The sequence below is a fragment of the Chenopodium album genome, chromosome 6, assembly GCF_948465745.1.
Source record: "Chenopodium album chromosome 6, dcCheAlbu1.1, whole genome shotgun sequence".
NCBI lineage: Eukaryota > Viridiplantae > Streptophyta > Magnoliopsida > Caryophyllales > Amaranthaceae > Chenopodium > Chenopodium album.
Genome location: NC_137839.1, coordinates 67,924,369 through 67,937,298, shown reverse-complemented (window position 1 = coordinate 67,937,298; position 12,930 = coordinate 67,924,369). Strand labels below are relative to the sequence as shown.

General features: G+C 35.3%; 1 protein-coding gene and 1 pseudogene across 1 annotated transcript; one reads left to right on the top strand and one right to left on the bottom strand.

The window, feature by feature from the left end:
- Positions 1-3,083: 3,083 nt before the first annotated feature.
- LOC145636190 (U-box domain-containing protein 17 pseudogene) lies at positions 3,084-6,230 on the top strand (annotated as a pseudogene).
- Positions 6,231-6,631: 401 nt separating this feature from the next.
- LOC145635060 (uncharacterized) lies at positions 6,632-10,275 on the bottom strand. The gene is made up of 4 exons (XM_081686353.1): positions 9,616-10,275; positions 8,026-8,642; positions 7,292-7,810; positions 6,632-7,146 (listed from the first exon to the last, which is right to left on the bottom strand). The coding sequence occupies exons 1-4, from the start codon at positions 9,851-9,853 to the stop codon at positions 7,003-7,005; spliced, it is 1,518 nt and encodes a 505-aa protein (XP_081542479.1). The 5' UTR covers positions 9,854-10,275; the 3' UTR covers positions 6,632-7,002.
- Positions 10,276-12,930: the final 2,655 nt, after the last annotated feature.

The following is a 12,930-nucleotide window of genomic DNA, read 5'->3' as shown; positions in this document are numbered from 1 at the left end:
TAATTTATTTTACAGAACTGATATTATTTTTGTTGAACTGAAATTATTTTTTACTGATTTTCTATTATAATTCTTCTTTAAGAAAACTGAATTTTACTGAACTGACTTATTTTTATTGAACTGCAATTATTTTTACCGAACTGAAATTATTTTTGCTGAACTGAAAATATTTTTACTTAATATTATTTTTTTAAGGTGAAGTGAACAGGGCTAATTACACAAAAAAGATATAAAAATGCTTAACATTTTAGTGGTGATGTAGGAAACTCGCCTTATAACTTTGAGATCATAAATACGAAAGACTAACTCATGTAAAATGTGTTGGAAAAAGAGGATGAAACAGTGTATCAACATATATTAACATAAATTGGCAAAGTTGCATTTTTTTCAATTTTATTTATTTTCATTTGTTTGTTGTGAAACATATATAGGGCTATTCATTTCAGCTTAATTTCAGTTTAGTTAAGCTTCAATTAGTTTAGTTCAGCTTCTAATTTCCTTCTCTCATAAAATATTCATTTCAACTCTATTCAATTCAATTTAGTTTAATTCAGCTCCAATCAGTTCAGTTTAGTTTAGCCCAGTAAATGTGAACAGGCTCATAGTACGAAGTAATGCAGTTAACAAGTCCTCTGTATAGTTATAGAAAATTTTAAATTATACTAAGGGTAATTTTAGCATTCTTTATTTGAGTTTCTATCATATGTACTATTAGTAATAAAATAAAAATTGTTTAAATGTAAAATTTTGTTTAATTCATACTTCCTCCGTTTTCTTTTACTTGCAACACTTCCCTAAAAAGGAAATGTCACAATACTTGCAACACACTATAAAAGGAAAGTTACTTTAGGGAAAAACTATACTATTTCCCTTATTTAAAGCACATGGCCCACTAAATTACACTCCTAACAACCACTCATCCCATTTTAAAGTGTATTATATCATGTGAACCCCACATTTCTTAAATACCGTGAAAAAGTGTGTGTTGCATCTAAAAAAAAACGGAGGAAGTATTAATCTCTATCGCTCTATCCCTCTCCTTTTTAAATTTTAGTTTTTGAATAAAGAGAACTTTGATCCTCCTATTCCATACTAGAGCTTTCAAAAGTTGATCCGAATTGAAAAATTTACCCAAACCCGATTATGACCGTCACTGTTTGAACCCGAGAAAATGGAGACCGAAACTCAATGTTGCTTGTCTTGAAACCAACCCTAGACCCAAGTTAACTTAAGTATTTGAGACCCGAACCTGAACATGACTCAACTTGGAGATGACATGATATGAATATAACCCGTAAATTATTGACTTGAACCGAATCCGAATCCGAACATATATTAACCCAAACCTAATTTAACCCGTCAAAACCCGAATTTAACTCGACCTGATACTAACCCGACCCAAATTCAACCCGACACAAATTCAACTCGCCTTGTTATTTACCGTAGCCAAATTCAAGCCGACCTATTCCTAACCCATCTCAAACTCAACTTGAATTGTTCATTGACCTAACCTAATTTCAAATCACCACAAATTCATTTACAACCACCTTATTTATATATAGTTATATAGTTACGTACTCCCTTCTAAATTTTTACTACTAAGAATATGATGTTCGCCACGCAAATACGAATATAAGATAATACTATATGAATTTAATGACAATTTTGGTCAATTGCGTGCTTATGCCAATGAGTTACTATGAGAAGTTCAATAGTCAATATACGCAACTCCTTACTTAGAAAAATTATATCTATCTGAACTCGATCATGACTTGACGTGTTTGAACCCAAGAAAATGGCGACCCAAACAGGATATTACCTAACTTGAAACCAATCTAAGGCCTTGATTAAACCCAGGTTTTCAAGAACCGACCCAACATGACCCAACCGGAAGATTACCTAACTTGAATAACCTGCTAATTATTGGTCTGAACCAAACTCGATTCGAATCGAGAATGCCCTTGACCCATTATAACCTATTGAAACCCAAATTTAACTCGACTTGTTAGTAATCCAACCCAAATACAACCCAATAGTATTAACCCGACTAAACTCGATAGGATGCATGATCCAACGACGTCACTCGACCCGAATCTGACTCGCAAAGGTAATGATATTAACCGAAATAATCCAATCAAGTTGATTTGATCCACATTGACTCGACTCAAAACCGACTTGAATACCTGAATTGACAGCTATACTCCATATACTCATGATTTTTCTCTTTTTTATGAAAGTTGTTAGAAAATGAAAGTGTAAGAAAAACCTTAAAAATGAAATGTTCGTTGAAAGTTTTGAAACGAATAGAGTATATACTAGGGGTAGGTGAGCATAATAAGGTATCCTGTTAAAATTCTTGATATCGGAACCTAAGCCTTTTCCAATAGGTTTCTCAAAATGAGAATTGAAATCGAAACATGCAAGTTTCAGTTCCAATTCAGGGTGCTTTGTCTTTTAATATATTTCATTATTTTTGCATATTTATCTTTAAAAAAGTTGGATGGTCTTAAATTTGTTACTCTTACAACTTGAAATTACAACAAACTAAAATTTTTTCAGCAAATTTAATATGAGTACTTATAATTTATAACTGATCTGTATTTGTTTAATAAAAACTAGCTTGAATTGATATATAATTTGGGTTAAAGTGATATTTTTATCGGATTACAAGGTATCATACAGGTTCCTGTTCTAAAAATTTGAGAATCTGAACCGAAACATGTTGCAACAGACTCTCTATTTCACTATTCGAAACCAAAATCGAAACATGACGGTAAAAATTAGTCAAATTTATTACACTCATGATAATTTTAAAAACTGACAATAGAAAAGTGAAAATTTTTAAGGCTTTTTATTTGAAAAAAAAAGAACATTGAAAACAAAAAACAATGTAATACAAGTCTTGAAATTTTGGTTTCCATTCAGGATACCTTAATTTTTTTCCTCACCTCCGTTATAACCCCATACTACCAAATACCGATGGAGTATATTGATAATCAAAGATACTTTCTCTGTTACGAATCACTCGCTAAAAAAATATTATTTGTGAGAAATAAAATATTCTTTTATTGCGAATAATATGTAACGGATGAATTATTAAAGATATTACTCTAATGCAATCAAACGACTCAAATGAGTACTAGTCATGCGTTGAGTTGCATAAAATTTAATTATGGCAAAAAAAACAGTAAAAGTATAATATACTCCGTACGAAGCATTTTCTCTCTCCTTCTTTTAGAGTTTTGTCAACCCTTGTTTTAGTTTAAAGAAAAAAATTTAGAAAAACCCAAAAAAAGTCACACTCAAAAAGCCTGCACCAAAATTCTTACTCACACAGTCACACACAAAGAAAGATAAGAAAAGTAGGAAAAATAAAGGAAGCGTTGAAGAAACTCTTCTTCTTTCCCCCCACTAAAATCTTAAACCACACAAAAAAAAGTATGGAAGAAATATTAAACTTCCTATAATTTTCTTTGCTTTGACGCGTAATTAGCAACTTGAATTTTCTAATTTTCCCACCTGTAAATCTCTTGTATTAAAAGGAAGATGTTTCGTTTTTTATTCCAACTGTTGAAGCTTCATACATCATAACTACCCAACAAACATCATCAAACAAAATTTATTTGGACAGGGTATGTTTCTTTTGTTCTGTATTTTAACAGAATTTTTAGATTGATTGATTGATAAACTTGTTGTAATTTTTTGGGAATTTTTTGATCTGGGTTTTTGGGGGTTTGCTCATTTGGGTGAGATTTGGGGAAATTTGGTAGTTCTTTTGATTTGGGTATTTTTTATTTAGTTGATTGATAAAGTTTCTGTAATTTTTTTGGAATTTTTTTTTTCTTCTGGGTTTTTAGGGTTTTGCTCATTTTTGGTGAGATTAAGGGAAATTTGAGAATTTTTTGATTTGGGTATATTTTAGAGCTGTAGTATTTTGATTTTGGGGAGTTGGGTAGTCTTTGAAACCCTAAATTTGGGTTAAAAATGGCAACTTCAGCTGCATTTTCGTCGCTGCGACGACGAAGGTCGCCTCCATTGGAGGCGTTTCTTGCTCCGGTGGACTTGACGGATGGTGGAATTATAAAAACGGTGTTATCTGTTGCTAATGAATTGGTTGATTTGCATTCTGGGAAAAAATTGCCATTTCAGAGGCAGAATTTCAATTCTTTGGTTAGGAAGATAGAGGTGTTTGTTGTTGTATTGGATTTTTTGAAGGATTTCCGATCATTTTCGAGGTTTTCGTACACCGCGATTATGTGCTTTAAAGAGCTTTACTTGCTGTTCTATAGGTGTAAAATATTGTTGGATTATTGTTCACAGTCTAGTAAATTGTGGATGCTCCTGCAAAACCAATCGATTTCGGGGCATTTCCATGATCTTAATCAAGAGATGTCGACCCTTTTGGATGTTCTTCCGATTAAAGAGCTTAGTTTGAGTGAGGATGTTAGGGAGCAGATTGAGTTGTTGCAGAGGCAGTTGAGGAGAGCTAAGTGCTTTATGGATAAGGATGATGAGATGTTGAGGCATCGGCTATATTCTTTCTTGTATAAAATTGAGAAGGGGCAGATTCCTGATTCGAATGAGCTTTGGTTTTTCTTTGTGGACAAGTTGGGGATTCGCGATGCCAAGAGTTGCAGGGCTGAAATTGAGTTCTTAGAGGAGCAGATTGTTAACCACGAGGGAGATGTGGAACCTACGGCTGCAGTGCTCAATGGGTTTGTAGCCCTCACTCGTTATTGCAGGTTCTTATTATTTGGGTTTGAGGAGGAGATGGAAGTGGGAGCTGAGAGACAAAAAAAACTGAGGAAGGGAATGATGACTCAAGAAATAGCTGATACTTTCCTTACAATTCCAAAGGATTTTTGTTGTCCCATATCGTTGGATTTGATGCAAGATCCGGTGATTGTGTCCACCGGGCAGACCTATGATAGGTCTTCAATATCAAGATGGTTGGATGAAGGACATTACACTTGTCCGAAGACAGGTCAAATGCTTGCCAATACGCGGCTGATTCCCAATAGAGCTCTTAGGAATTTGATTACCCAATGGTCTGTTGCTCATGGAATTCCTTATGAGCAACCAGAAGGTGCAGAGTTCTCTTCAGAGCTTGCTGCAGCTTCATCATCAAAGGCTGCAGTTACAGCAAACCAGGCTACAGCGTATCTCCTTATACAACAACTTGCTTCTGGGTCAGAGGATGCACAAGCCATTGCTGCCCGTGAGATCCGGTTGTTATCAAAAACAGGAAAGGAGAACCGTGCTTTTATTGCAGAAGCTGGTGCTGTTCCTCATCTCAAACGGCTATTACTATCTGCTAATGCAATTGCTCAAGAGAATTCTGTCACCGCAATGCTTAATCTATCAATCCATGACAAGAATAAGAACAGGATCATGGACGAAGAAGGGTGTTTGAATTCCATTGTTGATGTTTTAAGGTTTGGTCAGACTACGGAGGCGAGGGAAAATGCTGCTGCTACCTTGTTTAGCCTATCAGCAGTTCATAACTATAAGAAGAGGATTGCTGATGAAAATGGGGCTGTTGAAGCTCTTGCTAATCTATTAAGGAACGGGACTCCCCGAGGCAAGAAAGATGCTGTGACTGCTCTGTTTAATCTTTCCACGGATACTGATAATTGCGTGAGGATGATAGAAGCAGGGGCAGTCTCAGCAGTTGTGGGAGCTATAGGGGTTGAGGGGGTATCAGAGGAGGCAGCAGGGGCATTGGCCTTGATAGTGAGGCATCCTGCTGGGGCTGAGGCTGTCGGCAGAGAGGAAAAGGCGGTGGCTGGTTTGCTTGGGTTGATGAGGTGTGGAACCCCCCGGGGAAAGGAGAATGCAGTTGCTGCATTGCTGGAGCTTTGTCGGAGTGGTGGCGCTGTTGCCACCGAAAAGGTGCTCAAGGCACCAACGTTGGCAGGTTTGCTTCAAACTTTATTGTTTACCGGAACAAAACGGGCTAGGAGGAAGGCAGCCTCCCTTGCCAGGGTTTTCCAGAGGAGAGAGAATGCTGCTTTGCATTCTGGTGGGTTTGGAGTTGGATATCTGATAGCTGGGAACTCGACCACGAATAGAGATACAAGCTTCGTTGGTGATGTGTCTGTACCCATGTCAATATCAGTACCTGTTGTGCAAGGGTAAATGCTCACTGCACCCCTTGTCTTAAGTTTGTAAATGTATATCTTTGTATTCTCAAATTTTGGTTGGTAACTCGAAACATTCTTTCATTCAAATATGAGGCAATAGTAATGAAATTTAGCAATACTACACCTACTTAGTGTGTGATCTCATAACATAACATTTATCATCCGTATACGTAGTTGAAACTTCCTATTATATGTACAAATGTGTTCTAATGTCACCGTCTTACAATCTTACAAAAGATATTTCTTTTTCCTGTTACATCTGTAACAAGTTTGATTAACTTGTGATTTACTTCTACTAACGTATCTCTTATTGCATCCATCAATTTTTTCGATGTTGACGATTATATATATTTGATTCAGCTATTTGTGATTCCATTAATGACTTATTTGTTGGGTCATTTGGTATATGTACCTCAAGTCTGAAATGACATTTTCGAAAGGGATAGTTATAAAAGGAAGGCCTATTCTTCAGGTCTTTTGGTTGAATATTATCTGTTGTAAAGCGAAATAAATTGAAGTATTATTGCATTGCTCTCAAAGTCACATCCCCAGGAATTCCGGAACGACAATTATTGTTAAAAACTACTTTCTGTTGTGTGTATTCCGTCATGCAGCACCTCTTGCAAGTTGGAATGATGAATTTACCAAAATCACGGATCTATGAATCTATCTGTTTGTGACGAGAAAAAATACAAATACATAACAGTTATCAGAGTTTTCAATTATCGCCTTCAGATATCCCAACGTCTCCTTACTTCCAGAATGTCAGTAGAAGAACCCTTTTGAAGCCAATGTGCCCGATAAATGTATCTGTAATCTCAATCCCTCGTCTTAGCTAAACCTTAGACTTCTTAGTCATTTAGGTTTGAAGAACTGACCCCTGTGGTACTAGGATGTTAAAGTCACTCACAGTCCATTCTATAACTTGATCAGGGTCTCTGTATACTTCCACTCCCAAATCTATGGAAGTCCATCGCCGCTTGATCGGTTGTGTTCCTGGATCCTGCACATAATCTCAACATAATTAGTCTTCATGAAAACACCCTTTTAAGTCGCGCCTAAAGGTACACCTGCAACGTACATGACAGCACGTGTCGTCTGGGTGTATACTGTAAAGTTTATTTTTGGAAGGAAAATGAACAACATACCTGGTAAAAGTATAAATTTTGCGACATTTTTCCCACATCAAGCCACCAAGTCTTGGGGTCACCAATCCAACCTTCCCCTTTCTGTGTAGGATAACCGTATTCACCCCACACAGGGTGAGGCAAAATCTGCAATATTTCTTGAGGTTGCGGGTTACTGAAAGGATCACACTTGTTACTAGGCTCTTCTAAATGTTTCGCATTCCCTGGAGAACAGTGCATGTGGTAAGCGTTGTAAGGGAAGTTTTTAGTGTCATTACGATGGACACGAGTACCATTAAGGAAGGTGTGATAGGGTGGGCAAAGCTCCAGCCTATCAGGCTTGCACCACGGCTCTGTCTCAGGGGTGATGATCATCTCACTGTATCGCGTGACATCTGATGTAACATCTCCATCACACGGCTTCCCATTGTTCTTCCAACAGCTTCCCATATCCATTAGATAGAATTGGGTTTTTGAACCCCTTCCTCTTGTTACATTCAACGTGAATCTTACTGTGAAGTTTGGAGATTCTAGATATTTCTGCACAATTCAAGATTTAATCATTTTCTGTGATTTGCATTGACATCGATTTGATCTCAGAACACAAATAATTACTGAAAATTTGCAGTTGCAAGTAACAATGAAATTATGTACTATGTTGTAGCTAATCCTGTAACTGCAAGTCCTATCAGTCAGTCATCAAATGTGGTAAAAGTAAAGCAAGGAAGAGTAAGAAAAGGTGTTCGACAACTTACAGTTTTTATCATTCCTCTAGAATTATAATGGTAACCACCTGAAAACCCTTGGATAGCATCTGATCTCAAGTAGAGCATCAACCAAGGAAACCTCGTCGAGGTCTTAAGAACATGTCGAAAAACCCAACTGTCTTTCCCAATTTCTTTTTCCCAGGTAACAGAATAGAAAGAAATATTCTTTGCTTGATCAATGCTTCCTCTCTTGCTCGTAGCAATATCCACATCCCACGTTCCAAAAAATCGCCCTATTAGGGTAGTTCCTACTAATTTTGTGTAGTTATGATACATTGTAGGGTGGTTCATACACCCCTTTCCAAAACAATCAAAGCGACCATCAGGTCCATAAGGGCCAACTTTTTTGCCATCCTTAGGGCATAAGGCGGCGTAAGTATCCATGTTCCCATTTTTCAACATGATCATCCAGAAGTGCCATGGGTTTGGCTTGTCTTCTACTTTACATCTTGAGCCTAAATACACTTCTTTTTCTGCTGCATACAGGTCTACATTGTTGAAGAATTTCGAGTTCCCTCCTGGGATCGGATTCCCTACTCCTAATAGGTTGTCCTGCTCAGTGACTTTGTGTTGTATTGAGTAACAATCTTTCTTTCCTGCATCTTCTGTAGAATAAAATGACAGCATTAATTTACAGAAAATTTCAGAACCATATATCTACCTACATAGTTGCTGATAAAGGTGTAAAACAGAACACAATATTCTTAACTCAGATAAAAAATTCATATTTCTCACATGTTCCATAAATTTATATACCAATGAACATCATCAATTACGACTTGACATGTAGCAACCGCTGATATATCTTTTTTCAAAGTTGTACACGTGACGCTATTTCATGAAAAGATTTCCCGCTCAAATGCTAATTTTTTTTTTTGAAACAAAATGCTAATTAATTGTACCTATTACTTTGGTGATTTATGTTGATACTAGATTAGACTAGCGCGATGCAAAGATTTAAAAATTATTGAAATGAAATAGCTTATTATTTATTTTTTCTTATATACTTATCCGTTAAATCATAAAAGATATGCAGCTATCATCATCATAAATTACATGAGTAACAAAATATAAAAATGAAAGCCAATTTCCAGATTTCAATCTATTTATTCCAACCATACAGTCAATAGATTGAAATGAAAATGATTAAAAATTAAAAATAAAAAAACCAATTCCTAAGAAAAATAACAAAACAAAAAAAACAAAACAAAATATATATGAATCATAAGTGCATTTGGCGGAAATTTTTTTATTGTTTTAGTAATAGTTAATATATTAGGTTGTTCCGTTCAAAAAAAAAAATATTAGGTTGTTGGAGTATTTATAGAAGTTGTTAGCATAGTTAAGGTCAATTAAGTTGAACTTATGAACATTTTAAACTCAAAAGAAATTTTTTTTTACAAAAATCCAACACGCGTGACATAAATCTAATAACACGCTTGTGACTTTGTGAATACTTATTTTCTTATGTAAAAGCGTAACAATTTCATAAATGGTCATGCTTAAAAAAAAGTTGTTGTAGTTTTGAAACAAAAGAAATAGAAATGAAACACTAGAAGCAAAGATATTAGACTTTACCGATAAGATCAAAACAATCAGCAGCTCTTGGACTCCCAAAGTTTGGAGTTTCTTCACCAACTTCATTGCATTGGTTCCATGATTCAATGGCCACCCTTAACCCATCTCGTCGCATCCCTGGATCGCCTACGGCTGATACATACAAATCTGTTGCATCTTTCTGAGAAAAGCTTACCTTACAACACCCCAAAACCATAACAATCAAGAGTAACAAACTATCTTTGAAACACTTTCCCATTTTTTGCTATGTGATATGCATAAAAATGAAAAGGAAAATAATCTATATTATAATATATAGACCTATAAAAAAAAATAAAAAAAATCTAAATCTTAATTTCTAATATTTTACACGCATGATATGATGAAGTGATAATATCCTATGTGCTAGGATTATTAATTACAAGATCAACATGCTAATTGTAGAATTAATTAGCGGATAATCACTATATATATCATCTCCTAAAATCTTGGAACAATTAGCTAACAATTTATTAATTATTTGCGGAGGAAAAAAAATTTAATTTGACAAAATTCATTAAAAATCTTTCCTATGTATGTATATAAAAATAAATAAATAAATAAAAACATTTATGTGGGGTATAATACTAGCCACATATACTCCGTATGAATGGTGCAGTTAGTTGCTAGTATGATAAACTATAATGGTTCTATTCATGAAAGAAATTAGAACGCGAATGTCAGCTAATTAGCTGGTAAAGTATCGAGGATGGGATACCGAATGAAATGCTTTAACAATGTACGAGTAGCAGGATTGATAGAAAAGAAAGGGATAAAGCAAAAGGAAGAAGAAAGGAGTTATATATGGAGAAAAACATATCATTTTGTATGTACTTTTATAATATGAAGTATAAGCTAGTCTGAACAAACTCTCCCATTATTGCGCATTAAGTTACCTCATAAGGTTTAATGTTTATGTCATACAAACAACAAACTAACTTGAAAAAAAAAATAAAATTGCCTGATTTTAAAATTTATACTACATACGTTGCCTTAGGTAATAATATATATCAACATGGATGATGTATTCATGTATATATGGTGATAGTAACTATAATCGATTCTAACTATCGGTTTAGTTAGTGTTAGGGCCTGTTCACTTAAGCTTAATTTCAGTTCAGTTCAACTCCAATCAGTTTAGTTCAGCTTATAAAATATTCATTTCAGCTCATAAGGAACGGAGAGAGTAGTAACAAGGCTTTTTTTTTTAATATCAAAAGTGTTTTATTTTCTTAATTATTCAAGAGATAATTACCAATATAAAGCAATATCCACTCATATTGTAACAAACTTATTTAGACGATAACAAAAAAATGTAAAATAAATAAATAGATAAATAACAAACTTTGGGCAGGAAATTTTTTGTTGAGAAAGTAAAATGTGTATTAGAGGATAATACTGGTGATTACTTTAGGATAGTTGAGTATTGATTAATTATATATGACTCATATGAGCTTGCGGAATTATGAACAACTCCATTGAAACATTAAGCATAATTAGCAACCCCATTGAATCATTGATGTATCAATAACAATTAACAACTCCAATTGTCATTAACTCCATTATGTAAAGTCATTTAGGCATTGGTACTTTTGTAGTATCCTACAATAATTATGTGTCACGCCAAGTCGCCAGTTAAGATGTATTGCTTTGCAAATATCTTTCATCCATTTAAAAATAAAAAATAAAAAATAAAATAAAATTAGGAAACACTACTTCCAGTATCTACACTTAATCCAAAATAAATCTCAGTACAATTATACTACGAGTACTACTAACTTTTATTCCCTCTTTTCCTAAGAAAAATCCCATTTGTGTTTTGTACAATCTTCAATATGCAAATTTGACTATTAGTATATTTTGTTCCGTACTACTCCCCAGTAAAAATTATTAAAATTAATACAATTTAGTGTCAAATCTGTCAATGCAGCAAAGTAATTTAAGTTTTTGTCAATATTTACAAAATGATTGTAATTTTGCCAAAACTAAATAAGTATAACTATGTATTCATTGAATTTAAAAAGACATAAAACTATAATGATGTGAATTACTTTTGAGCATAAAAAAGTCTATAAGTATGATAGTAAGAGATTTGAAGAGGTGATAATGGGAGGAATTGGGGTGGGCTAGGCAAAAAAGTTCACTCAACTTGGGCCATATCTTTGGGCTGGGCTGGCCCAAAGTTTGGTCTGAAAAAATTGTGTGTCCAAATCTATACTATTTTGGGCCATTTTCTAAACAAATTAAAACTATAAGGGGCCGTTTGGTTCGCCCAAGGGAATCGGAATGAAATGAAGAAAGGGAATCACAGAGAATGGAATGAAACCCATTCTTTTTAACATGTTGTTTGCTTAAAAAAAAAACACCCAAAAATCACACCACCACAACACCTCCAATTTCAACCGTTGTAGCTACCCACAATCTAGCCACCGCCCCTCCCGCCGTCGCCGCCCTTCCCTTGCCTTCGCTGCCCTCCCGTTCTCGAAAAACCACCTCCTCCCATCACACAAAAACCCTAAAAAACCCTCCCTCTCCCCTCAAAACCGTCGGCCGCCGTTACCCCCACCCTCGAAACCCTAGAAACGGCGGCTGACCTCAACCTCAAATCAATGGCGTCACTTCCATCTCCAAAATCGCCGACATTTGGGGCGATTTCTTCTTCAATCCACCCCTTCTCAATCCCAATTTAATTTCCCCGATAACAATGGATTATCCTCAAGTTCCTTCAATTGGGCCCAACCCGATTATGGCCCATCTCCGATTTGGGCTGATCTGGGCCCAAACAAACCACCGAAGCTGTCGATTGGAGCTTTGCCTTTGTCCTTGTTCGGTGTGAGGTTGGTGGTGTAGTGGTGATGAGGGGAATGGGAATGCAAAAGGGGAGGGGGGATGGGGAATGAGTGTAGAGGGAAAGTGGGTGAACCCAAAAATAAAAAGGGGTAAAGGGAATAGGAAAATGTGGCAAACAAACAATAACAAAGGGAATGAAACCCTCTCATTCTCATTCCCATTCCCTTTGATTATTACCCCCAAACAAACGCCCCCTAACTACTTTCTCCGTTTATTTTAGTTGAATCTCTTTTGTTTTCATGGACTCCTAATGCTTAGTATGTTTTTGGATTAGAAAGAGGTAGAGTGAAAATACTAAGGCCCATGTGGTAGGAGAGAGATATAAATCTAGTCTAATCTATCTAATATACAACCTCCGTTAATTATTATGTGCAACTTAGGGGTATTATTTGTGAGATATAAAATATTCCAAAGTTGTACATAATAATTAACGGAGGTAGTATATAA